The 26,195-nt window shown below is 42.2% G+C and overlaps 2 protein-coding genes across 5 annotated transcripts; one reads left to right on the forward strand and one right to left on the reverse strand.

The window, feature by feature from the left end:
* Positions 1-495: 495 nt before the first annotated feature.
* On the reverse strand, positions 496-25,517 carry RTF2 (replication termination factor 2). Its single transcript, XM_069034123.1, has 9 exons — positions 25,412-25,517; positions 24,367-24,461; positions 24,175-24,268; positions 23,851-23,990; positions 22,634-22,712; positions 6,506-6,619; positions 3,556-3,610; positions 3,377-3,469; positions 496-1,697 (listed from the first exon to the last, which is right to left on the reverse strand). Exons 1-9 carry the CDS (start codon positions 25,478-25,480, stop codon positions 1,513-1,515), a joined length of 924 nt encoding a protein of 307 aa, XP_068890224.1. The 5' UTR covers positions 25,481-25,517; the 3' UTR covers positions 496-1,512.
* LOC138121095 (beta-1,3-galactosyl-O-glycosyl-glycoprotein beta-1,6-N-acetylglucosaminyltransferase 7-like) lies at positions 9,682-18,200 on the forward strand. Of its 4 annotated transcripts, none has more exons than XM_069034301.1 (6): positions 9,682-10,598; positions 12,790-13,093; positions 13,594-13,689; positions 14,424-15,454; positions 15,884-15,979; positions 16,741-18,200. In XM_069034301.1, the coding sequence occupies exons 4-6, from the start codon at positions 14,479-14,481 to the stop codon at positions 16,965-16,967; spliced, it is 1,299 nt and encodes a 432-aa protein (XP_068890402.1). In that variant the 5' UTR covers positions 9,682-10,598; positions 12,790-13,093; positions 13,594-13,689; positions 14,424-14,478; the 3' UTR covers positions 16,968-18,200. The 4 variants fall into 4 exon arrangements, with proteins under 4 accessions (XP_068890402.1, XP_068890403.1, XP_068890404.1 ...); XM_069034302.1 differs by having other exon boundaries at positions 12,790-12,890; XM_069034303.1 differs by lacking the exon at positions 12,790-13,093.
* Positions 25,518-26,195: the final 678 nt, after the last annotated feature.

Here is a 26,195-nt window from a genome sequence, read left to right on the forward strand (position 1 = left end):
TCAGACTCAGAAAAGGAGTCACTATTATGGCCCAGTGGGCAGGAAAACCTGGGACCAACAGCTTGGATTCTGCCTGATGTCACTAAGAAAAGAGAAGCAAAACTAAATATTGTGTTTCCCTGTGTATTTTTTGAGCAAAGTAAAAACTAAATCAAAAGCTTTAAATTAATTCCCTTTAGGATTTATAACTGCTGTAAGTAGAAGAAAAGTGCAGTCCTATAAAACACTAATAGGATTTTAACATGTATTGTCAAACAGAATTAGACTGCAAATAAAAGCCTTACTATGGGACACCTCTAGTGCAGAAATTTCATTATCTGTAAGCAACTAATAATAAAGGATAATAAGGAAAAGAATCCAGAACAAGGAGAACAAAGTTGATTCTTAGCTATGCATACAAAATGTGCCTGAATGCTCCCTGGAAGCTCCAGCAAACCTCAAACTGTTTGATGTGCTCACATCTCTGGAAAACAAAAATTCTTACCACCACACAAATTCTACAGCAAGCCAATTTTTAATTATACCCATCAAAATAATAATAAAATCCCAGCAGTTTCATTCAACCTGTTTGAATCATGGAGACCACCTATGCAAATACCAACACAGCATTTGAATCTCCAGGTAACTACTGCCAATTATAAATGGGGACACTTTTAAAAATAAATTACAAGGATAATGAATCATTTTCACACACAAAGGTAACAAGGTAACTTCATGCAGTGGTTTTAAAAGCCTCCTCCTTTCTGCATGTCTCTTCTGGTTAGTTTGTGCCAAGATTTAAAAAGCAGATTTCAATTTTAAAAGAGGGAGAGAGGAAAGTGAAAAACTTCCAACCTTCCCTCTGGTCATTCCATGTAGGTATTATGGGATTCAAGCATTGACAAGGGAATATTCTGCTGTTAAAAACTGGCTACAGCAATATGGACAAGAATGTTGCACAAACATTTTCATGACTCTGCTCTCATCTATTCTGTCAAAAGGTAAATTATTTGAAAATACCAACACACCTTTCAGAAACGTATAGTTCTACTGAGGGCACAGTTGGCTTGACAAAAAAACCCATTATTTCTCTTTTTGCTGCCAGAAAGTTTCAGAGGGTTTGAATTCTGTAGTTATACACTGAAAACTGTAATTAAAGTGGTGGCACAAGTCAACAGAAGAGGAGAGCAGGAACTTCCCCCTCCCTGCTCCTCCTGAGGACACAGCCCCGTGACTGAGGATCACAACATCCAACTGGGAGGAGAAAAGAGAATTTTTGTGCAAAAAATCCAACATTTCAGAATGAGATCTGCTGCTACAACATGGATTCTGCTGTCTACTTCTTATTTAACAGAATGTGTTAGCCATCCAGCTAACACAGGTTCATCAGCTGTGAACAGGTTTGCAGCCAACTTACAAAGAGAGTAACTCCAGATAGGATGAGACCACCACAAAAGTTCTGTATCAGAGTTGCACAGAGAGCCCTGGGGGAGGAAAAGAGCAGGGGCTGCTCCACTGAGGCTCCTCATGGTTTCAGAAATAGTAAGCTGTGTGAGTAACCCAGTTGGAACACTCCTCCTTGGAACGTTTTGCTGAGCTGTGAGTTGTAAAAATAGATTTGTAAGCCTCAGACTTGTCCTCGCTGTCTGCAATGGATCTCTTGGTGGTGGTGGAAGAAGCTTTATTGACTTTTCCTGGGACTGATGGATTTCCATTCTCTGAGGGGAAGAAGGAATAGAATGAAGCATGACAGCTTACAGAGTACAAAGGTATTTAAACAAAGATGAAAAACAGTGTTTGAAAATTAAAACATACACATTTTTCAGGTCTCTCACAAATAGCTCCCATAACTGGACTCAACAGCTTTTAGAATCCATACTCAAAATGCATTTAGAAATCTTGAGAGAGGAATTCTGTAAATCCCTTGAACTGCAATTCAATAAACAACATTTATTCCTCTGTGTGAAAACTGGCTCTGAGCTCTGGTCTGAAGCAACATGAAAGCCCCCAGCAGCCTGCAGTATTGTTTAGAAATCAGCTATCAAATGCCAAAAGCAGAACTTGTGCCACACCTTCCCCAGGGAATCCCTCTGCTCCCCTTATTCTTTGCAAAGTTATGACCAACAACAAAGGTCTGCATCATTTTATATTCCTAGTAGGGAAATGCCCACCCTCTGTTTCTGATACTGTTTTTCTCAGTGTATTTTATCTACTGCTACATAAAAAAAAGGGGTTTTTTTTTTTGACTATTTCATCTCCCAAGCTGCAGAAGGGTATTTGAAAAAGAATTGTGTGTGCAATCCCAAATCCTCACAATTGTGTGTGCAATCCCAAATCCTCACGGAATTGTGTGTGCGACCCCAAATCCTCACAGAATTGTGTGGGCAACCCCAAATCCTCACAGACCAGACCCTGTTCAGCTTTGCAGAATGTTTGCAATGCCACCAGCAGTTGTCTGGAAAGCGCTGCCAAACCCTGGATTTGGAAGAATACAAGCCCAGAAACCTCAGGGTGCCGTGTTCACAAATTGACTCCCATGCTACTGCCATTCCTCATGGATTTTCCTTTCTTTTCCTCTCTCTCCTCTTTTTAATCTCTTGCTGGTCAATATAACAGCAGCCAGAAACAGCAGTTTCAAAAGGCACTTTTTTTTTCTTTTACACCCTCAGAAAATAACGAATTCATTTACATTATTACAATTATGAGGCTGCTCAACATCCAGGAGCAATTATCATCATCTAGGATGAAGTATTTTTAAAAATCTCTCCTGTATAAAAGCAGACAGCAGAGGGCAGGTCAGGCATTGCTGACAGAATTTCAGCTTCTCCCAGTTTATCTATGGATCATCACTGTCAGATTCTTCAAATTATTCTGATTTTTTTAACGTAGAGGATTTAATACTTCCCACAGAAACCTCAGACTGACCTTAAAAATGTACCCATTCTGTGTGAAAATATCAGTATGGGGACATTAAATAGCAGAATGAATATTAAATAAAGAGAGGGCACCACCCTTTGGGTTTAAGGGCTGCCAAGTTTACTCCAAGTTTCGAGGCTGCTGTAGGTTCATCAGTGCATCCTGAAGTTCTGTTCCAGTGCTCCCAAGGACACATAGCAAATTAGCAGATAAAACGAGGAGTAAAAGTTAAATAATCAGGGATTTTTAACACAGTTCATCCAAATAAAGTGCCATAACATAGTTTTTGACCAACTGTACATCAGGAAACTGCAAATTCTCCTCCACCACCTCGCAGCCAACAAAAGAGACACACCAAACCCTGGACCATGTAAACAGAATTTCTAAGCTCATCCATTCAAGTTCCCAAACTAAAGCAGTATTAGAATGACATAAACAAGCATATCTGGTGCCATTTTTCACATTAGGATTAACCACCAACCTGAACTTTTGGTGAAGACAATCTGCCTGTTTTCTCCAGAGCCAGAATTGACACAATCCTTTCCATTCTTAGCTTTTGAGGGACCTGGAGAATCTAAAAGAATAAAAAAAGCCAAAAGAATGAAATCCTGAATCAGCTTCAAGACTCAGAAGGTGACACAGAATTGGGAGCTGTATTACCTGCAGAGGTCTCTTGCTGAGAAGCTGCTCCTGCTGACTTAGATTTCTTTGATTTCTGAAACAACACAAGCAGAAACCTGGTAAGGGACTGAAAGGAGGTAAAACTCCCAACTCATATTTGATAAACACACAATTGAATTCAGTACATTTTTATCTCTTACCCAGTGGAGCTTTTCTTCCCACATTTTTTGTATTATTTCTATGTGGAAAAATTAATACTCTTGGGAACCCTGCAGTTACAGTAAAGAAAACTGCAGGACAAAACTGGATTTGTCTGGATTTAATATTTTGCTTTGCATACTTTGAAAGGTGGGTGCGTTATTATCATTAACTGATAATCTGAACCCACACAGCAGGACAGCAAATTGTACAACATTAATAGGACACAATTAATTGTAATCAATAAAGATGATTTTCAAGAAAAAATTCAGGAGAATCCTGAATCTCATATTCACTAAATTTTGTTTAGTCCATACAAAAATTTCTCCTGGGTACCAGCCAATAACTGGACCCTCTGCTGCAGCATTGCTTGGGAAAAAAGGATGCATGTAGTTAATCTAAATTTTTTAAAAGCATCTGTGCAGCAGATTTTCCAAATTAATTTATGTTTGTACAGATTAAAAAACACAGAAAAAACCAAGAAGAATCCCACTACTGGCTTTGATTACATAAATGCCAAGCTGAAAAGGAAAGATGTACTAGAACAGTCATTAGCATTATTCTCACCGGATACATTCTGAATTGTGAACATGTTTTAAGACAGCTGCACAACCTCAAAGAAAATAAATATATTTAATTCTGTTCTAAAACTCAGGAGAATCCCTGCTGTGAAGCAAAGGATTAATGCTCGAGGGAAAAAACGCCACAGCAAATGTTGCTGCAAAGCTGAGCCAGGAGGTGGTGACAGAGGATCATGGCTCTGCCTGCAAACGCTGCTCTCCTGGTGTAAGAAATCCACGCAATGGTTTTGGGTTGGCAGGACCTTAAAGCTCCCCATTCCACCCCTGCCACGGGCACACACACCTTCCACAGACCATTCCCATCCAACCTGGCCTTCAGGTACCTGGAAAACCTCAGTGCAGGGGATTTCCACCTTTTGTTACGGGTAGATTTCCAAAGAAAAGTCCCATCCCAGATGTCTGTAGCTCTATGGATGTGTGTATTCACCGTGCATTTATAGAGGTGTTTCACTGTGGGCACAGAGTTGAGCTTGAATAAATTAATTTTTGTATTAATGCTGCATCTTCCTGATGATTTGTCTCGTGGGGATAAAGAAAAGGAGTTTGTGCTTCCTGCTCCAAACACAGCAGGTGTGCTGAGCCTGCTCAGAAGGAACTGAGGAGGAAATAACAAACTGGGAATTGTGTTGACACTGGGACTGGAGCTCCCAGGTCTCAGATGGTGCCAGTGACAGCAGGGGCTGGTTCCAGCTGCAGGGACCAGCTGGGGCACCAAGGTCACCACCTGAGGCTGCTGAGAGATTTGCAAATCCTGTCCTATAATTCTCATCTAACCAAACAAATCCCATTTGCATGTTCCCCCACAGCACAGAGCCCCAAGACCAGGGCATGGTGTCCTTTTGTGCTGTCACCCTAAAAGCCACAACTGCCTTGGACATTCAGGTACTTCTCTGCTGTGCAGAAGTTGGGGACAGCATCAACTTTCAGATTATCCAAAATTATTTGACCCAAAGCTACAGGTGCTTTGCTAGGGCCCTGTTCCTAAAGAAAACCAAGTGCAACCAACCCCTGCTTTTGGGGCTGAGCACTCATCTGCCAAGATCTGCAATAGTCTAGCATCAAATTATAATTTTTTTTTCCCAAACTTTTAACTACTGAGTACTGGGGGGGGGGGGGGGGAAGAAAACCCATCTGAATAGACACCATGAGATTATCACTCTTATGCCAGAAGCTATAAGACATGACATGCAGAGACTATGAAAAACAGGAAACAGAACAGCAGGATTTTTATGGAAAACCATCCTTTTGATGTATTGCCCAGACCCAGCAATGCTGTACTGGCCCAGATGAATAAAGGCCCTGTGAGGAGCAGGAATCATATGCTCCCTGGCAAGGAAACAAGGATTTGTTTTAAAACAAACTAGGGAAATATTTGCATGGCAAAATCAAGGGATGAAACCTCCATCTCAAGTCTCAGATGCTGAAAGCATCAGACAATGGCTCACGTTCCTAAGATCCAGCTAAGTCTGAGCACCCTGGCCTGAGTCAGCACTAAAGGTTTGCTTGCTTTGGCATCCTCCAGGAAGCAGTTCAGGGAAAAACAGCAGTACTGAAAAACTTCCCACATGCAGAAGTGTCATCTGACAGCTCAGCACCACGGAACAGCTCCCACCTCACAGGGCAGTGCAGCAGAGCTGCAAGGACTTGATTTCCACCTCATTTTACCTGGTCGGATAAAAGAATGCAAAGGCCTCAACAGCATGGTGGGAATTGGCAGTGCAGTAATTGCTGAGGACTGTGAAAACCACAAAACATGGTAAATTTCCACACTTACATCATCAGCCCAGGAATGCACAGATCCCAACATCCTGTTTCTGGTAGAGGCCAATAAAAGACATCTTATTTTATAAGATCAAAAAAACTGATGCCATCATCAGGAACTGCTACAAGAACTACAGGGATGACGTAGCTCATTACTAGAGTTAATTAATTTCAAGAAAACCCTGGAGTATTGCTGGCACAGAGTCCATTTTGCCCATTTTGAGAGCACAGGGCACTGCCTGCTGGGCAGAAGAAAGTTGAGGATGTACAACTTCAGGATGTTCTTGGCAAAATACACACAAAAAACCCCACTGCTTTTCAAAGTTAAATACAACACAGCTCACAGAGTAAATGCCTCCATCTGCATAAAGATCAGCAAATCTAAGAGCAGATTCATTGCAGACAAGAATTCTTCCAATTCTGTAATAAATAATGTATAAAAATCTTACCTTTTCTAATTTACTTTTAAGTCTTCTCGCCTCCATCCTCTTCTTCAGGATTTCCACATCTTCTTTATTACCATTAAGGATAATCACATCTTCCTCTTGAAAGGGAACACCACACTTGATGAAAAAAAGGACAAAATTGCGTATTTATTTTTCTGTCTCCTATAAACAACACTCTGAACTAATTCTTCTTTTTTTTTCATGAAAAGTAAGGTCCCTTAGTGTATTTTCTGTTCATGAGTTCCTTGCATTACTGGCACAAATGTACTTAAAAGTATTCCTAATTAGAATCTACTCAATTTTCTGAACCTCACAGCCAAAACCCAAAAGCCCTTTCTGATTTTTAGTCATGAATGCATTTAAGACCTTGATGCCATTCTGCTCTAGAATTTGTCTTTCAACTTAGTGAGATAAGAAACAAAAACTGGTGGGAGAAGTTCCTTTACACTGACCAGGGACAACACCTTTGGTGTTATTCCTGTACATCTGGAACAGACTGCAAGTTTGTCTCTTCAGCTGGTAGACAGGGAAACGTGAAGGTGTTGTTCTATACTATTATTATTATTATTATTATTATTATTATTATTATTATTATTATTATTATTATTATTATTTCTATACTGTGGGGATAAAAAGGGGTCATAAAAGCAGAATAATTCATTACCCTTGCCTTGCTGTCTCATTGGATCGTACCACAGAGACCAGACCCTTATCTGATTTATCAAACACTCCCAAGTTTCCAACTACTTTCATAAATTAATCTGGATAATGGCTGTAATGTGCTCTGTGTACTTCCACATTTGTTTCATGGTTGAAGGCACAGATGTTTCCCTGTGCCCATTTGCAATCATTTGATGTATGAGCACATTTGACCATGATGTTTTCTTGTCTAAGATCTCATTTTGGTTGGGTTTTTTTCTTTTTTTTTTGGTTATTTGGTTGGTTTTGGGTTTTTTTTTGAGGGGGGGTTATTTTGTTAAATGCAGAAGCTTTCTGCTAATCTGCAAGATTAATTTATAATCCTGCCTCTGCTATTACTCTTCTTTTTCTAAACAAAGGTTTAGAAAGGTTACTCCTGTATTTGCAGTAGGAATTAAACAAATGAAAGGACATATGGGCAGGACTTTGCTCAAGAGCTGAGCACAGCTTCAAAAATGAACCTGAACCCAAGTGGTCAGACTGAGAGGAGAAGCAAGGGTTAGAGAGAGGCACAGGAGGGCAGGCAGGAAGAGAAGTCACACACAAGAAATATTTTTTCATTTCTACTCAATGAGAAATCTTGGCCTGGTGTGATCTCACACTTGGGAGTGAGAAGGCTCCAAAATCAAGAATTTCAGTCTTTATTCTGAGGCAGGAGCTGGCAGCTGACCTGATTCTCAAGAAACCCCACAAATTCAGTTCTAGAAGCCCCACAATTTCTTTTCTAGGGTGTTTCCTAATACTGCATTTTTCAAACCTATTTTGTCAGTAGACTCTAATTTTATTAAATGTTGCATTTTGAAAGAGCAACCAAATCCAGGTTCCCATCTGGAAAACACAAGTGGAATTGTTCAAAACTGAAAAGTATTTACAAGAAACAAGGAAATAAAGACAGTGTTCTCTTTCCATTCCCTGAAGCAGGTAATTTTTTGCCATGACAACATTGGATTATATCAGAGACCATATCCTTCCAAACATCTTAGTGTTTTAATAATGAGATAAAAAGCAGAAAGAAATTTCGGTTTTGCAAATTCAGATGTTTGCTCCTTCAGATTAATTAAGGTCTTGGGGTAGATGTTTGTTTTATGATATCACAGGGTCTCCTTTGCTGTACCTTGTTTATTTTGGGACTTTAAACATATATGAAGGTACTTGCTGTAGTTCTCAGCACCTTGAATAGAGGACATTCCTAAATGAGATAGTTCTTATCTTTCTTAAAGTATAAAACACGGAATTTTTGAAGAAATAATGAACTCTTTATTTAAGATAACTTCCTGAATTCTAGAGTTTACAGTTTTGGCTGCCTAAGACAAGAGTTGTATATTATTTCTTTGTGTAAATTACATTGACACACTGATTTTTTCATAGCATCTAAAATGTAGTTCTATGCATGACTACTCCAGTCTTAATACAAATAAACAACAGGCAAATATGTTTTCATATCTAAATGTTTACACCAATGCTACAGTTTAATGTTTTCAGAGAAACCTAAAGACTCTTTCCCAAATTTTAACACTGAGTTCCTACAGCACTCCTGAACATGACCATTACTAGGAAATGCACAATTCCCACCAGGATATGGGACATGGATGGCCAAAACCTGACTGTCCCTCTTTAAACAGAGCAGGTATTTAGGAAAAGGACTGAACATCACAGATCATCTCACTGTTCATCACCCAGCCACACAAACTTGTGTATTAAAGATTATTGTTGCTTGCCACAGTTAACTAAACAAGTTTTAGGAGAAAGAATTTTCCAGAGGTTTAGCCATTAAAAGTTCAGTAGTGTCAGATTTGCAGAACATGTTTTTTTACATTGTCACCCTACCCAGACATGCAAGGGGTCAGAGAGTAAAGGACAACCTGGGAGCAGTGGAAATTTCCCACCTACTGATTCACAGAACGTGAACTTCCACTCAGGAGCTGCAGCATCTACTTCAAAACCAGTCCAAGAAAAAGCCTCAATTTACAGAGTTTCTCTTAAAATCAGTGATAATTTTGTACCTGTCAAACCTGCAGCTGTGCTGTAACTTACTTCGAGGTTTTCTCTCCATTTATTTCTGAACAACATGGTATTTTTATCAGAAAGTTTCCTCCCAATCCCAGTACGTTTAAGCTCAGCTTTCAACTTATTAAACCCCCTAAGAACCTTTAAAAGGCTGTAACAGCAAACCCTCTGCGTGTCAAGGATGATCCAAAGCAATCTGCTCCACAGCAGGGACCGTAAAGTAAAGCACACCTTTATTGGCACCAGAGAACATGCAGGGCTCAACACCTCCATGTTCGTGTCTGCCTGTGGTTCATTTTACACAGACTTTTATAATTTTACAATTCTGGCACGTGCCTTGTTTGTTTGCTTACCTAAAAGTTAAGAGCTGTAAGGGCTGGGGTCTTACACAATTTGTGGTCTCTTTATCTCAGGGTTACAAACACAGCACACGGTCCTATCACACAGATTCATCACACACACCTAACTTTACTGTTAGAAGACTTTTATTCTGTATATAGCTATGCTTTATTGATTATATTGTTTCCTATCCATTACAACACAATTTGTTTTTCTAGCCTTTTGTATCAGTTCCCTTTGTTATTTTCCTGGCCCACCAGGGCTGGACCTTTGCTCACAGAAGCGTTTATAGACAGAGCAGTCACACTTAAGCCTCCTCCTTGTTTCCTTACCCCACCAGGGTTAGACCCTATTTTGCAGAAGTGACAGCAGTTACATTCAATCCCTTCCTTTTTTACCTCCTGAGCCCACTCAGGGCTTCATCCGTGTTTTGCAGAAGTGGTTACATTTATAGAGGCACTCACCCTTAATTCTTTCGCTAACTTACACTTTCAATTCCTTCGCTAACTTATGCTAAGGAGCTCATCCCAAGCGAGGTCTGTGTTTCCATTTATTCTCATTTCAGCCTCCAGCCACTGCAAATGCCCGGCAGCAGCAATTCCCTGCTGGAATTCTTGGCTCCGAACTGGAAAGTTTCGGCAGGCGAATAGTTAAGGGCAGGCGGAGGAGGAGGAAGAGGAGGAGGAGGAGGAGGCAGGTTCCCAGTTTTCCCAGCCAGCGGGCTCCGCTGCCGCAGCCCAGGGGCACAGGTTAAAGGCTCGGGGGCACAGCAATTATTCCTGATCCTCGGCAATCCTCCTCCTCCGCATCCACCCGGCTGCTTCCAGCCCTTTCCAGGCTGCCTCGGCCGGAGAAGTTTCCCCGCTTCATGAAGGCACCGAGAATTCCTGCGGGATAAATATGCTAAACATTGCAGGGAAGGCGGGGTGAAAACATTGCCGTTTAATGGTTAACTGGGATCGGGATGAGGGACACCGGCTCCTGCTGAAGGACAATGAGACCCTGGATTTATCTTTATTATGCTGCCGTCTCCTGGCTAATTCTGGACGAGGTAAGGCTGCATCAATTGCATCGCAGCATTTCGTTTTTTCCTTTTTCCTTATGTAAAGCGGCAATTTTACTTAGAAAATACTCAAATCTGCAGTAAGGTTAATGGTTTTTCCCTTCTTCACCTTGTCACGGATGCACAAAGGGATGGAGATCATTACTTCTAATTGTTTGTATTCTAAAACTCACAGTATTTATGCAACTTAATTTTTTACAGCCCTGTAACTTAAGGGTTTAAATAGCTTTCACAGTGTTTGTTTTAAATTACTATGATGTCAAATACACGAGGAGAAAGAAAAACGTAACAGGAAAACAGGAAAAATAGCAAACATGAACACTAAAACTCCATAAATTTGTTGAATATGTCAATTCTAATGCAGTGTTTTAAAATAAGAATGATTTAAATAACTGGGTTTGATGGAGAAATGTTTTTACTCAATGCATCTCAAAACCCAGAAGCAGACTCTGTATCCTGACACCCATTTAAACAAAAAACAAAACAATGGAAAAAGCACTTAAAAACATTGATTTTAACATTTTTTAAGGATTGAATCAGTCCTCCCCGTTTATAAAATGTCTACATTTATGTCTGCATAAATACCTTTCAAACAAAAAAAAACATATAAAAAAACAGTTGAATTAAGTATTTAATGCTTTTTCAGCATATTATTAGAAGATGAAGCATTCCCAAGTCATTTGTCTCACTAAATCACGAGGTCATACGAAACAAACTTTATCTAAACTTTAATATTAAGCAAATGCAAAGAGCACAGGGCAAACAGAACGTTTAGAGGTGCACTGATGCAGTCCTAAATGCAATGGCAGGAAGAAACAGCAAAAAGCAAAACGAGTTGTTACAACAAAATGCACAGCCAAGTATGTGCTAATGGGGTCTCAGTGAGCTGAGCTGACATTTCACAGGCTTTTTCCAGGCATCATCATAATTCCCCTTTCCTCTAGAGTTTACTTTGTTAATTGAGATGGACTATCTTAGGCTTACAACAATTTTCTGTTAAGTAATATCCTTAAAAGCATCCACGAAGGTGCTTGAAAATCCCTATTTGTTAAAAAAAATTCCTACAACTTCATCCTCCAGATTTAGAAAACCTGTGCGTAACATAAGAAATGCTGAGTTTCAAAGACATTCTGCTAACATAAAATACCTATCATGGCACTCTTGCATAATAAGACTCAAGGGCAAGATAGTCCCAGACTGGGTTATGGACAGTGGACATTCCCAACGGGATCTCTTGCTCCTCAAGGGCAGAAGGAAACCTGGGATAATAATCCTTGCCAGCAGACAGGGGTGAGAGGATCCTCCTAAACAACAAATTTCATATCCAGTGGCACTGAGAGCTGCAATTCCAGCCCTAAATCTGGTAAAACACTACCACAACGCCACTGCTTTCATTCCATAATATCCCCTGAGGCTGAAAGATGTCAAATTCTGTTGCTGCAGGCCAGGCTTCATCATTCAGCCATTCCCCATAAACATGTTCACACTGCAGAGGAATTGCTGCCTCTTACCTGATTATGGGGTGTTTGTGTACTTTATGCTGCCATAAAAATACAGTTTCTAGATGTCACACAGTCCAGTAGGAAAAAATCCATAGTAAACACTTAACAGCCCGAAACAGCCCCAGAAGCTATTACTTGAAGGGTAATAAAAATTCAAGTGTATGAAACAAGCAGGTTCCAGCTTGGCTCCCTAGAACTACACTTTGCAACCTGTATTTAAGGAAAAAACCTGCCAAGCACCCTCATTCTGGACAGATTCAGAGAATATTCCAAGTTGGAAAGCACCCACAAGGATCACTGAGTCCAGCTCTCAAGTCAATGATCTGTAGAGGGACTGAACCCACAATCTTGGTGTTGTTTTATATTTTAGCAGGTATAAAACGCCAAATATTTCTACAGCTGCCCACTGTCTTTAGTGTAATTCTTACATGCAGAATGAACCTTCCCTGTGACATCCCAGAGATCTCGTAACATTCACTAATTCAGAGGAATCTCAATGTTCCTCCTGCAATTATTCCCTCAGAATAAAGAGTTTGTCCGAGTCCAGCTCCACAGAAATCAGTGTTTCCCCAATTCCAGCCCCTGGGTATGTAATGGTCCTCCTGGAAACCCTCCCTGGGCTCAGGCACAGGATGTATTTCATTTTTACTGCAAAACTCCTGCTTTTCACCTTGCAGTGGCATCCCTGTTCTGCTGCTTTCTGCACAGCATCGAAAGGTTGACACGGACTGGATTTGCTGCAGCTTTTTGTTCAGATGGATGGAACGCTCCCATCAAGGTTGTTTACCCAGTAAATGGATCCCTGAGGAGCTCGAAGGCAAAAATATTCTCCTGGGAGCTGATTTCCTCATGTTTTTCTTTGAGCTGCTGACAGAACATCCCGGGAAAATGGACGAGTCCTCCACCTAACATACAACTCCCCTTTCTGGAATGCTCAGTGGAAAAGAGGCACCATTCCAGCATGAAATCCAGTGCATACCAGTATGGACCAAAAGATAAATACATTCTTTCCCATAAGCCTAAAAGGATCTTAAAAATGTGGGAATATGGAGTATCCCTTTGCTTGGTTCAATTTGTGTTCTTAAATTTCTTGAAATTTTATGTCTTGTTGCTACTTTAACTACAATGCCCTCTTTATTTTCAAGCTTTTAAGGGAGATACTGATTTTTTAATAAAAAGAAGTATTTTCCACTTCTTTCTAATGAAAACCTTGAGGCTTCTAACCACAGCAGCATTCCTTTAATGGAACTACCTTTATAAGAATCTATGTTTCTCTGTTCCCATGTAAAGCCAAATACGACATGATTTTGACAGCTGCAAAATGCAAAATATTTCAAGGTGAAATGAGAATTTTGTTTAAAAAATCATTGACTAAAAGAAGAGAAAATTAATTACCTTTAAAATAAAATGAAAATCTGTTAGAATTTAACTATTAAGCTTAATGGCAGTCGATGGACCTTCTCCTTGGTATTTTTCTCTAGGAATTTTGATACCAAATGCTTCAAGGACAAAGACTTCATGTAATTGCTGTGGGATTCAGGACTGCTGCACTCTCATTCTTCTGACTTTTCAACAAGGTAAAAGTAAGGAAAAAACCACAATGGAAAAACTCCTGTGCCAATATACTGTAAATTGGTTATTTCTGAATGCCAGTACTGGCAGTTGTGTCTTTAGCTCAGGCTATGCACATATGCCAAAAATAAGAAATGAGAGTTGTCCCCATGTTCAGTTTTCCAAAGCACTAACACAAAGATGTCAGAGGGAAAAAAAAAAAAAATCTCAGAGTCAGAAACATTTGCTGACTTTATAAGGATAAAATCCAGTGTATTTTGTGGATTACGTTTTAGTCTCTTCCTTCTGTTTATTTAATAAGTTTTCTGTTGATTTAATTTACTGAATTCTGATCCTCTGGCGGAACTTCAGGTTTCCCAAGCCTTGAGGAAATCTCAGCAGCAGCTGTTCCTCAGCACTCAGAGCTCACTTCTTCCCTGGGGCCCTGGGCTCACCCACAACCTCAGAGCACAGAAAACTCCCACCTGATGGGCTGAGCCCTGCCTTGGGCAAGCAGTGAAGAATTCAAAAAAGCCGTTTTGGGTTCTTTTCTATCATTTTGAGATAGTTTTGTCCTGGAAAGACAAAATTCCTACCTCACGGCTGTGCATTCCCAGGGGCTGAGTGCACTTAGCATGGGCACACACAGATGCTCCTGGTAGTAATCCCAGCATTTCTAAATGCAGCACTAACATGGCATCCATTAAAAAAAATAAACAGAAAGGTTCTCTTGCTCGCTCTATCTCGCTTTTCCTTGCAGATGATCTGAATGTTTAATTGGACTATGCTAAGAAGACAGGATCTGGAAATAAAAGATGAACCCACTTCATGCAAAGAAATCAAGATTTTTAGTGTGCATTGCTGTCTGTACATTCATCTACACCTTCTTCTACCTAAAGGTTCCACTTTATGAAGAGCCAAATGGCCAAAAATTCCGAGTCAAAAAAGCGGAGTGTGGTTTTTACCCAGATGAGCTTTGCTCAGCTCTTTTTGTGGGGAAACCTGCAGCCTTTAGAATTGGAAACTTTTGTCAGAAGTCCTACCAGCCCAAACCACTCAGCTGCATTCACACTTCCTGCAGCTGCTCCACAGTCCTGAAGACTCTGCATTTCATCACCAGACCCCTGTCAGATGAAGAAGGAAATTTCTCCTTGGCGTACATTATTACAATTCACAAGGAGCTGGAAATGTTTGTGAGGCTGCTAAGAGCTATTTATATGCCTCAGAATATTTACTGCATCCATATTGATGAAAAGTCACCCAGAGATTATAAAACTGCTGTACAGAACATCGTTAACTGCTTTGAAAATATTTTTATTTCCTCAAAAAGAGAACGTGTTGTTTATGCAGGGTTTTCAAGATTACAAGCTGATATTAACTGCATGAGAGACCTCATTAACTCCAAAGTTCAGTGGAATTATGTTATTAACCTGTGTGGTCAAGATTACCCCCTGAAAACAAATAAAGAAATTATACAATACATAAAAAGTAAGTGGAATGGTAAAAATATCACTCCTGGGATAGTCCAACCACTTCACATGAAACACAGGACAGAGGTCAGCTACAGGGAATACATCCATTCTGGAGTGCCATACGTGTATCCAGCAAAGATCAGGAAAGCTCAACCTCCTCATAACCTGACAATATATTTTGGCAGTGCCTATTACATCCTCACTAAAGACTTTGTGGAGTTCACACTGAGTGATGCCCGGGCAAAAGCTCTGCTGGAGTGGTCAAGGGACACCTACAGCCCTGATGAGCACTACTGGGTCACCCTCAATCGTTTACCTGGTAAGAGTTTGTCATTTCTGCCACAAATAACCCCAGCAGGGCAAGGCCTCGGGCAGGGAGAGGCTTTGAGCTCCAACTCGGAGCTTAACAGCGCTGAATTGCAGAAATAAAGTAATTTCTTCAGCTTTGGTGCTGCCCTTTTGAAAAGTCACATCTGGTGGCTGAGAAACAAAGCTTGATTGCAGGGAAGTGCTGCTGCAGTGCAGACCATGAGCTAGAAAAACGCTGGCTAAAAAGTTTCTTTGCTGCATGAAAGCTTTTGCTCTCAAGGAATAAAAAGAGCAGTAATACTGACAATGATCTCTGTTCTTACAACATAAATATCTGCAAATAAAGCCATAATCTGACTACAGTTAAATGTCTTCAGCAGTGAAAATTTTCCCTGTAATAAGTAAAAAAGAATCTTATCAGAGCCTTTTGTTTTTAAAGATGCTCCAGGGGCTACACCCAATGCAGGCTGGCAAGGAGACCTAAGAGCCATTAAATGGAAAGATCAAGAAGGAGCCTCACACAAGGGCTGCAAAGGTGATGTGAATTTTGATCGTGAACTCAAGCTTGATTCACTGATGAGCATTAATTGGTGATTACATATTATTTAAACCAGCTATTAAATGTGCCTCAGTGGTCATATATAATTTATTTTGGAAGTATTGAATAAAACAAGGCACCCTATAAATTATTGCACCATATCCATTGAAGGAGATATACATTATATTAATATGTTAGTTACATATTTTCTATAATAAAATATTACTGATATTTGGAGATGAACACAATATCCATACACTGACAACCCTTCCTGCAGCCCCTAATTACCAGGGCACTGATTTGACTGAGCAGTTGTCAGTGGAGGGGCTTTACCTGACAAGGATGTTTGTCAGGTACTTCCATCAACATTGGGTTAAATCCCTTCAATTTGAACAACAATAAAAAAGAATAGTGCTGAGCACATGGAAAGCATGCAGAAATAATTAAAATCTCTAAGTGTGCAAGCTGAGCACAGGTGTGATTGTGCAGGGAATCCCAATACAGAGATCAGAACATCTGATGCCCAACTACAAGATGTTATTAAGCAGAGCAACATGGCAGGGAAGCAGCTGGAGGTAACAAACATAAAAAACATAAACCCAAACCCTTGTCTTTATAATACTGTAGCATTATCCTCCAGCTCCATTTCCATGATGCTCTAGCAGAAACCAAAAGGTGAAAAAACTCTTTTTAAAAAAAAAAAAAAGCTTCAGTTCATCTTCCTGCTGCTGCCACCTCCCTCCCGTTTGTCTCTGCAGGTCATTACATCAGAGACATCTGCATCTACGGCCTGGGGGACCTGCAGTGGATTATTGAGTCCCCTCATTTGTTTGCCAACAAATTCGAGCCTGCACGGAACCCGCTGGCGATGGAGTGCCTGGAGAGGCGGCTGCGGCTCAAGGCGCTGCGCCAGGCTCAGGCGCCCATCGAGGAGCACTGGCGCCTGCAGGAGCACAGCCACTTCAACATGCAGCTGGATGTGTGAGCTTAACCCACTCCCAAACGGATGTGCAGCATCCTGGCAGAAAACACGGACCTTTACAGCCATAGGCTTCACTCGAAGGGTAAAGCACAATGCTGTACTCCCAGAGAAATAAACAGGTTTTCTTTATTCCAGTAGCAATGGGTTCATTCCCAAAGAATGTCTGAATCTATGCTGAAGACGAGGGGGGGAAGTTCATAATCCTTTAAATGACTTCTTTAGCTGGAAAAGTCAATGTTCCTCACATTCACAGCCAAAGCATGACTAACTGGCAAGAAAGTAATAAAATGGAAGCAGTGACTGAACAAAGACAAAATATGGAGAAATAACAAATTAAAGTCACGGCCACTGAATGTCTTATGAAATGTTTTGAATAATGAAGCTGATGCTAAAATTTCCGAGCTTGTACATAAGTGAAAACCAGTTTCTGACACAGCCCATGCCACTGGGGGGTGTGGGTTTGTTTTTATTTCCCATGGCCAGCTGCATCCCTAATTTCATTTTGTAGCATGGCAACATCACTGCTGCCCTTCCCAGGCTTTGCTCCCAACAACAGAGGGATCCTGCAATGCATGTTTATCTTAAAGTCACTGTTCTAAGTCTCTGCAGGAGTTTAGGGCAAGGAGACAGGGAAAATTTGAGGCCAAGGATTGCAGGAAAACTGAGCAAAAAGCCATTTTTCAATCATTTTTCCATGTCAGTGTACCTGACTGAGGGAAGCAGAGAGCCTGCAGCAAGTGCAGTAACACATGGCAGGGACCAGGAAAACTCACTTGCTTAAGAACTACAAATCATAAATAAAAATAAAATAAATAAATGCAAATACATTTTAAAAAGGAGCAATTTCAATGTAATCTTCAATATGCACCCAAAACATCGCTGAGTTTTTACAAGAAAACTGGCTACAGATGAGCCTATTCCCAGAAAAATCAAATGACCCAACAACAGGACATGAAAGTTTCTTGTTACAAACTTATTCCCAGGTTGCAGGGCCTTTACTCCTCATTTTCCCACACAAGTTTATTGGAAACATCATTTCTTGCAAATGAACTTTAACCTAAGGAAAGGCCATCTGGTCCCTATTTATTTACAAACTCAACCCAAAGGCGTGTGCTCAGTTCCATGGATAATCCAGGACTTATCTTGTGGCTAAATATTGCTGGAGATGCTTTTTATGGAGGGAAATAAAGCTAAAAAAGAAAAGGAAAATAAAAGGCACGCACATGTTCACACTGAGCTTGTTCAGAGTCTCTCTCCAAACCATTACTGAAGCTAATGGGTCTCTGGCATGTATTAATCATAGCAATATTCATAATTAATTTCTCTCCAGTCCACTCAAGGGCACTGCCAGCATTTATCCTCTCCATGATGTCTTTTAAAACGGGAATGGAACGTTCCTTATTGCCATCATTGCAGCAAATCCAGTCCCCAGCTTTCACCCTGGCACCACCACACAGAACAATTGTGCATCACTTCCAAATTGAATTAAAATTAAATATTCAATAGCCAGGCACTATATATCACGGGCTCCTTTTGCAGAAATTGAACCAGGCAAAAACCCTACACAAAAAGGCCTCTTAAAAGACCATTTTGGCATGACTTTACCCATGTCAATCTAGGAAAATCTCTGCAGCATGACCCTCTTTGCTTAAAGGATTTTGTACTTGAAACAGAATTTTAGGGAAATCATCGTTGAACCATTCTCAATCAGTAAGAAATAGTATTCAACTCAGTACTGTGATTACCATGACCACATTACCTCCTTGAAACACACATGAAAAGCCTTCATGAATTCTGTGTTATTATGTTAAGAGTAGATCAATCACAACTTAGACCTCAGCAAATGTTTGCTAATTTTGGTGCCCTAAGAGCAGAAAGTGCCAAAGTGACCTTGGTTCCAGGAACCACTGCTGCACACACAGCTCTGGATCTGACAGCCACGTGCATAAATTCTGTTTTAAAAAGCTTTCTATCTAAATTAAACATGGCATGAAGTGTTTGATATGGCACAGAGCTTCATAGTTAGGGCACCATTTCAAGTGTGTATTTAGTAAGTCCAAAATAAACTTTGAAGTGATCCAAGAAAGTACATTTTAAATGTAATCTTGTCCTTAACTTTCAAAGTGACTCCCAGGACTTCCACCACCAATTCCATGACCTCTGTCCTGTCTCCAAACCACTTCTAGCATACTTTTACATCCATAGGAACTTCTTAAGAGAGCAAGCTTCCAGATTAAAGCATAATTTCTGTCAAATAGCAGCCTCCCAGTTAGCAGGCACCAAAAACTGCCCATGCAAGAACCTGGGAACCACAAAAATTCCAAAATATTTGGGCACCACCAAAATCCACAGATCACTACAAACTTGAAATCTCCAACATCCCATCAGATACAAAAAGAGGGAGCAGAGACAGTCTTGCTTGTTCTTTTGATTTTAGGCTGTTGGTGAATTAACCAGCTTGCTCCAAAGTGCAAATTTTAAACTGACAGATTCCATCACAAATAATTCTTCCTGAGGAACAGGAAGCAGGAGGCAGCAGTAATCCCAATCTGCAGAGCTGCTGCTACAGAATCCACATCTGGAAGCAAAGTTATTTCTCTTCCTGCTGACTGAAATGTGACTAAGTCACATTTTAGCATGTGACAGTGTTAAGAGTTTAAATTTCCCCTTCTTACTGATCAAAAGCTCAAAAATATGGCTCAAACAAAATCCACTTCTGTGTAAAAATGTATTACAAGATGTATTTGCACTCCTAAGTTGCTCTGTTTCAGACAAAAGCTCTTTTCCAACTCTTTTAAGCCTAAGTAGAAGCTATAAAATTTGTCCCAAGCATTTCATCTACCGAGCCTGCTCTCTAACTTAGACCAGCACTAAAAAATTCTCATTGCTCTTTCAACAAATCTTTCAAACCCAAGAAGTTTTATATCTTGGCAAGACAGTTCAAAGCATTTACCCTGCAGGCAATGAGAGACAATCTTTCTCAACACTGCTCCAGTGTCTGGCTGGTCCTTTGGCTTAGAGTTTTCACATTTGAATGTTAGTTTTTAGGTGAATCCTTCAAAATGCTACTTAAGATGTGAAGAAAGAACAGCTTCTTTTCAAGGTAAAGCACTTCAAGAATGGTCTCACACATTTATCACAGTTGCTTTACTAATGGGCCCCCACCCATGCCAGTTTCCTCTCCCATTCCTGTGCTTTCCTCTGCTACCACTACAGTCTTCTTAACAATTCCAGTAGAGCAGATAATGCATGTATTTTATATTGCCAGCTCTTCAAGTAAAGTTTCTTTGAGGCAAAAGAAAGAGAACTCTGAAAGCCTGGTTCCTCCTCCCTAGGCTCCATAAACTCCTTCAAATCCAGTACTGTGGCAAAGGCTGCTGAGAGAAGCCAAGGAATGCTCAATCCTTCATCGTCTTGGTGTTTCCCATTTCCTTGGATCAGACAAAATCTGCACGTGCATCCTGTTTGTCCTGAACACTGATTTGGTGACCTGCACACCACTGGGCAAAAGGATTTCTCTGTTTCTTGTGTGAGCTGCCACAGTAAAAACTGAGCTCAAAACTGAGCAGTGAGAGGTCTGCTGGATACCTGCATTCAGTTTTGAATGTTTTCAGTGCACCATTACAGCATCTCTGTCCAAAGTCCTGTGGGAAGTCAGTGCTGTTTACGAGGGAGCAGAGTGGGGAGGCTGCTCTGGGGGCTCACAGGAGAAGGGCACACTCAGAAAAGAGCTTTGAAAGAGCTCCTTGAGAGTTTTGGAAGAGCTCTCCTGAATTCCACACTTGTGGGGAATGGGAATGGCCACAGAGCTCCAGCACTGACACTTCTCCAGTTTTACACCCATTGCAAACCTCTGGGATGAGGCCAAAACACAGATTCTGCTGGCTGAGAACTGAACAGAGTCCCACAGTGAGACAGGATTATCCTTTTTGAACCTTCCTCATGTCACTCTCGGCACACACAAGTGAGATGGGCACAGGCTGGACACAGACAGTGGCAAGGCCAGGAAAAAGAAAATGCTGTGGCTCACCTAGGCTGGATTTTGCTCCAAAACCTTTGCAACTCTTAAAACTCAGCAGTTAACAGCAGCAAAACATCTATGAGACAACCCATAACATTCTAACATTCTGTACTTTGAATTCTTTTAGCATGTATCAGAAGTGGACTGTATTAATTGATAACAGGTTCTAATCTGAGCAGATACAATGCACAACACTTCACTTTTCCTTCATCATTTCATTAGTTCTGGTTCATTTTCCTGTATGTCCCATTGCTGCATCAATGCAGAATGTGCTGCTAATTAGTGCTTTGGACATAAACCAATTGTTAGGTGCCACAAAGCACAGCAACCACTTCTCTCTGATCCTGTTTACAAGACTTCTATTCTCCTCCTTGATTCTGAAGGAGAACAGTATCAGAATACACCCAAAAATCGACCAAATCACTCTTTGACCTTAATCAGTGTGTTCTCTCAGCTGGATACCACTGTCTTTGTGCATCAAAATCCACTAATGAGAAGATGACAGACTAAATATTATATCCCTTTAATTATTTCTAGAAGAATCTTTCTGAATATTGTGAAGAATTCCCATGTAGGTGAAACCAGCTTCATGGAAATGTGGCTGTGCTAAATACTGAAAAAAGCTAAATACTGAAAAACATGTGGGATTCATTTGGTTTTTATAAGATTATCAGTCTGGCCAAACCATGGACAAAATATCTCATTCCTGCATCTACTGCTCTCGTTACACCCATCCATCAACAAAAATCTGGATGCAAAAAAAAAAAATAAACAATCCCTCATTAAAAATAAATAATAAATGAGTATCTGCCAAGAGGAAACGAAGCCATTAGGACAGAACAGAATAAGCACTGCAAGCAGCAACATGAGAATAAACCTTCTATCCAATAGCCAACAATTTACCAACACAAAAGTTTTCCCTTCACAGGTCTTGTTTAATATAAATATACTCCATATTTCATCCAACATCAGGGTGTTCACAGAAAAATAACTGCTCAAGTGTGGCAACTCTCAGCACAAATCTTGCTGATAATGAAAGCAGTGATAGGAAAAAAGAGTATTTGCTAATTTCATCATTGTCCTTAGCTACACAGAAACCTGCACAATGAGATCAGCATGAAATGAAGTCTGTATTTTCTACAATAAATCATGGAACTGCTGAGAATTCTACAAAGTTGGCCCACTGAAAAATGTAAAAAAGCAGCAGCAAATGTCCTTTAAAAATACAGGGGTCAAAACATATCCTGAAAATACAACCAGTTTAAACACAGAACAGACACTGTAAGACACAAGCCATGTGGATTCAGGAATCAAAAATAACCCATCAAACAAAACCCCCACAACCAAAGCAATCACTGTTTTAAAAACTGAAATTAGAACCAAATATTGGGGAAAAAAATGGAAATTCTAAAGTAGCTACTGCAAAATCCAACTCTGAGAACAAAAATACTTACTTTTACAATTATTTAAAAACATTGTGTTATTAAAAAAAGGCCATGTAGAAGTACTTGAGACCATCACAGAACAGAGCTTTTACAAGTTCCATTTCAATTTGCACATTCAGATTAAAAGTCCCTCTTTAGAGCAGTGACTGCAATTGTATCTACACACACAGAGCCCCACTGCTTCTGCAGCTGGAAAAACTCACCTTGTGACAAACTTCTGATTTGATTTCTTTGAGAGCACGCTCAGAGAACACACAGCCACAGTTTCTCAGGAAGCAAAACCTTCAAAGAAAAGATAAAACACACAGTGATTTTAAGAAAACTAAGAGAGATCTGTGCAGTGCTGACTGGGCTGGCAGGTCACAGCTCACCTTCTTTACAGTTCTTGCCCTTAATCAAACTATCAGCACATTAAAATAGGTAATTAATTAATTATTAAACTGCACAGTGTAAGAATTCAATGAAAAATATTGAGTACATTAAAGCACAACATGTATTTTGTTTTTTTATCTGGAGTATCTCCTGGCTAATCCCTCTCTGGAGGAAGAACTGGCTGTGAACCATTAAGCTGTGAACTCATCCTCTTCTCATACATCAGGTGGCAAAGAAGTAACCTGGGTGTGAGGAAATTCCCTGTCCCAGAGCAATAAAATAGAGATATTGCAGGGTTGGAACAGACAGCCCATCTCCATTCTGATCCTAATACAGGGAGGGGTGAGAATGTGAGGAGAGGCTGAAAGAGCTGGGATTGTTCAGCCTGGAGAAGGGAAGCTTTGGAATGACCTCACTGTGGCCTTGCAGGGCCTGAAGGAGCTGCAGGAGAGATGGAGAGAGAGGATTTACAAAGAATGGAAGGAGAGGACACAGGGAATGGCTTCCCACTGCCAGAGGGCAGGGATGGATGGGATATTATGAAAAAATTCCTCCCTGTGAGGGTGGGGAGGCCCTGGCACAGGGTGCCCAGAGCAGCTGTGGCTGCCCCTGGATCCCTGGCAGTGCCCAAGGCCAGGTTGGACATTGGGGCTTGGAGCAGCCTGGGACAGTGGGAGGTGTCCCTGCCATGGCAGGGGTGGCACTGAAGGGGCTTTAAGGTCCCTTCCCACTCAACCATTCCATGATTCCAACTGCTTGATGTGACTCACAGGGAGGTCACATCCCATCTCCTGTGGTTCAGCCCCCAAACAACATTTAATCACTTTTTTCTACCAACATTGCCCTCTGTCTACTCCTTTATTATACATCTAAACTCATGCAAGAAAAGGTTAACTTTTATCTTTCCCTTGAACTCCCTGCTGAAAGACACACAGAGATTCCCCACCAAGGCCTGGGTTAGCACCTGATTTACACCATTACCCACTCAATTTGCCCTGCTGTGTGCTCAGTTTGCCCAGTGGCCACTTTCCAGGCCTGAAAGGCTGACCTGTGCCTGCCGTTCATCTCCAGCCCCACCACGGGGCAGATGAACCGTGCACACTGCAGGTCATCGTACTTGTCCCCCTTGATGCTCTCCTTGTCCCCACTCCAGGCTGGGTTATCCACCAGGTTCAGCTCGGTCACATTCTGAAAAATAAGAATGCAAACCTTAAGCTTTTTTCCCCACTGATTTTGATTGTGTTTTGCTGTTTTAAACCTTTTAATATGCAGTGAGAGCACAAGGAAATGGAGATTTTACAGCATGACTGAACTTCCACTCACGATTTTAACCTTTTATTTTAACTTCTCATGTCAGACACAACCTGGTTACCTTGATGCTCTTGATATGGGATGCAGATTCCATGGGGGTTTTATCAGGGGATTTGTCCAACAAAAATTCAATGATGGCATCTTTGTTGTACAACCTGTAACACGAAAGTTGCAATGGTTACATTGGATTGCCATAATGTTCTGTATTTATCATTTATTTTTACTCCTCAGGTGTCTGTGGAAACATTCCCACCTGCCCAGCTCACAGGCCACGATGGGCCGACGTAGCTTCTCCTGGCTCAGGGCACAGTAGAACCACCTGGCCACCAATTCTGCAACTTTGTCAACCTGGAAGGCAAGAAACTCTCATTACTTTAAAACATTTGTAAATTATTTAAGCATAAAATCCCATCATACTTGAAGCATTCATCAAATCCCCGGGTTTCTTACCAAACCTGCTTTCTGCACTCAAAGTTAATTAATGAAATAACTTCACCTAAAGTTTTTGGCAAAATTAATGATCAGTTCTCTACCACCTCCCTGGCAGCCCCTGCCAAGGCCTGAGCACCCTTTCCATGGGGAAATTCCTGCTGCTGTCCACCCTGAGCCTCCCCTGGCCCAGCCTGAGGCCGTTCCCTCTCCTCCTGTCCCTGTTCCCTGGCAGCAGAGCCCGACCCCCCCGGCTGCCCCCTCCTGTCAGGGACTTGTGCAGAGCCACAAGGTCCCCCCTGAGCCTCCTTTGCTCCAGCCTGAGCCCCTTTCCTAGCTCCCTCAGCCCCTCCTGGGGCTCCAGCCCCTTCCCAGCTCCGTTCCCTTCCTTGGACACGCTCCAGCCCCTCCTGCAGTGAGGGGCCAGAACTGGACACAGCACTCGAGGTCCCTCAAGCAGGGCTAGGATAAGGGACCTCACTGCTCCTGCTGCCACACCACGGCTGGGACAGGCCGGGTGCCACTGGCCTCCTGTCCCGCTGGCCTCCTGTCCCGCCGCTGTCACCGGCACGCCCGGGTCCATTCCCGGCCTCCCAGCCCCTCCTTCCCCAGCCCGGAGCGCTCCGGGGGCTGTTGGGACCGCAGTTCAGGACCCGGCCCTTAAAATTGCTGAAGTTCATGTCCAAACTCCTCCACAAGACAAAGAACCCGCACTGCAGCCGCCACCAGCGCCACAGCACACACAGCCCAGCAGGCCGGCCCCCGCCGCTGCAGCGCCAGGAGCGCCATGTCCGGCTCGCAGCACCGCGGGACGGGACGGGCCTCCCTCTCCTCGCAGCCCCCCCAGCCACCACGGGGCCCCTTCGCACCTTCTCGACTTTGCGGGGCCCCTTGACCAGCTCGTGCCGCTTGGGGATGGTGCCGCCATCGCACCCCATCGCGCTTCCGGGTTCTCCTCCCGGCGTACTTCCGGCTACGCCGCTCCACTTCCGGCGCACCGCATCGTTGGTTAGCAACGGGAGCTGGGGGCGCGGCCACCGGCACGGGGGGCCGGGCGATTCCATCGCGCCGGGAGCGGGGGCGATCGGAGCGTACCAAGCGAGCACGGGGGGGGGACGGGAGTAAGGGGGCAGGGGGATTTCTCATCGCCCTTCCCGCCCCTTTCCCGCAGGTTTATTCCTTGTTTTCATGAGGAAGTTCCCCGAGACACCCATTTTGGGAGGATTTACGGCCAAACGAGGCGCTGCCGAGGCGGTTCGGGCTGGCGGGGGCACTGAGGAGGCGCGTCCCGCCCTCAGCGGTGTCACGGACACGGGTGGTACCGGGAGCGAGTTTAACCCACGCACACAAATTCAGCCGGGATGCAAAGGCTGCACTGAGCCAGCGAACAGCGATAGTGACAGTGACTCATGTCGGCGATTAATCACGCCAGAAACACGGGGGTGACAAGGAAAGCTGCAGCGAGGGGATGCTGAGAGGGGAGCGGGGCCCCGCGGCTGCTCAGGGCGTTCTTTGTCCCTTCTGAGGGCGAACATCGCCAACCACCGCCAGGCCTTGGCGTTTCGGGTGCAAACCGTGACTTAAATTAATGAAGAGAGCTACAATTGACACGATGTGGCCGTGCTCTGCCCGTGCCGCCGCAGGGTCTTTGCC

Source organism: Aphelocoma coerulescens, chromosome 20 (assembly GCF_041296385.1).
Source record: "Aphelocoma coerulescens isolate FSJ_1873_10779 chromosome 20, UR_Acoe_1.0, whole genome shotgun sequence".
In the NCBI taxonomy this organism is placed as follows: domain Eukaryota; kingdom Metazoa; phylum Chordata; class Aves; order Passeriformes; family Corvidae; genus Aphelocoma; species Aphelocoma coerulescens.

What these genes read in the sequence shown, in the direction of transcription:
- RTF2 (XM_069034123.1), bottom strand. Translation starts at nt 25,480, where the DNA reads ATGGGGTGCGATGGCGGCACCATCCCCAAGCGGCACGAGCTGGTCAAG. An exon ending in TTAAAAGTAAATTAGAAAAG is followed by an intron (nt 3,611 to 6,505) that starts GTAAGATTTTTA and finishes GTGTTGTTTCAG; the next exon opens with AAATCAAAGAAATCTAAGTC. An exon ending in TCAGCAAGAGACCTCTGCAG is followed by an intron (nt 3,470 to 3,555) that starts GTAATACAGCTC and finishes TTATTCTTTTAG; the next exon opens with ATTCTCCAGGTCCCTCAAAA.
- LOC138121095 (XM_069034301.1), top strand. Translation starts at nt 14,479, where the DNA reads ATGAACCCACTTCATGCAAAGAAATCAAGATTTTTAGTGTGCATTGCT. An exon ending in CACCCTCAATCGTTTACCTG is followed by an intron (nt 15,455 to 15,883) that starts GTAAGAGTTTGT and finishes TTGTTTTTAAAG; the next exon opens with ATGCTCCAGGGGCTACACCC. An exon ending in CTCACACAAGGGCTGCAAAG is followed by an intron (nt 15,980 to 16,740) that starts GTGATGTGAATT and finishes TTGTCTCTGCAG; the next exon opens with GTCATTACATCAGAGACATC.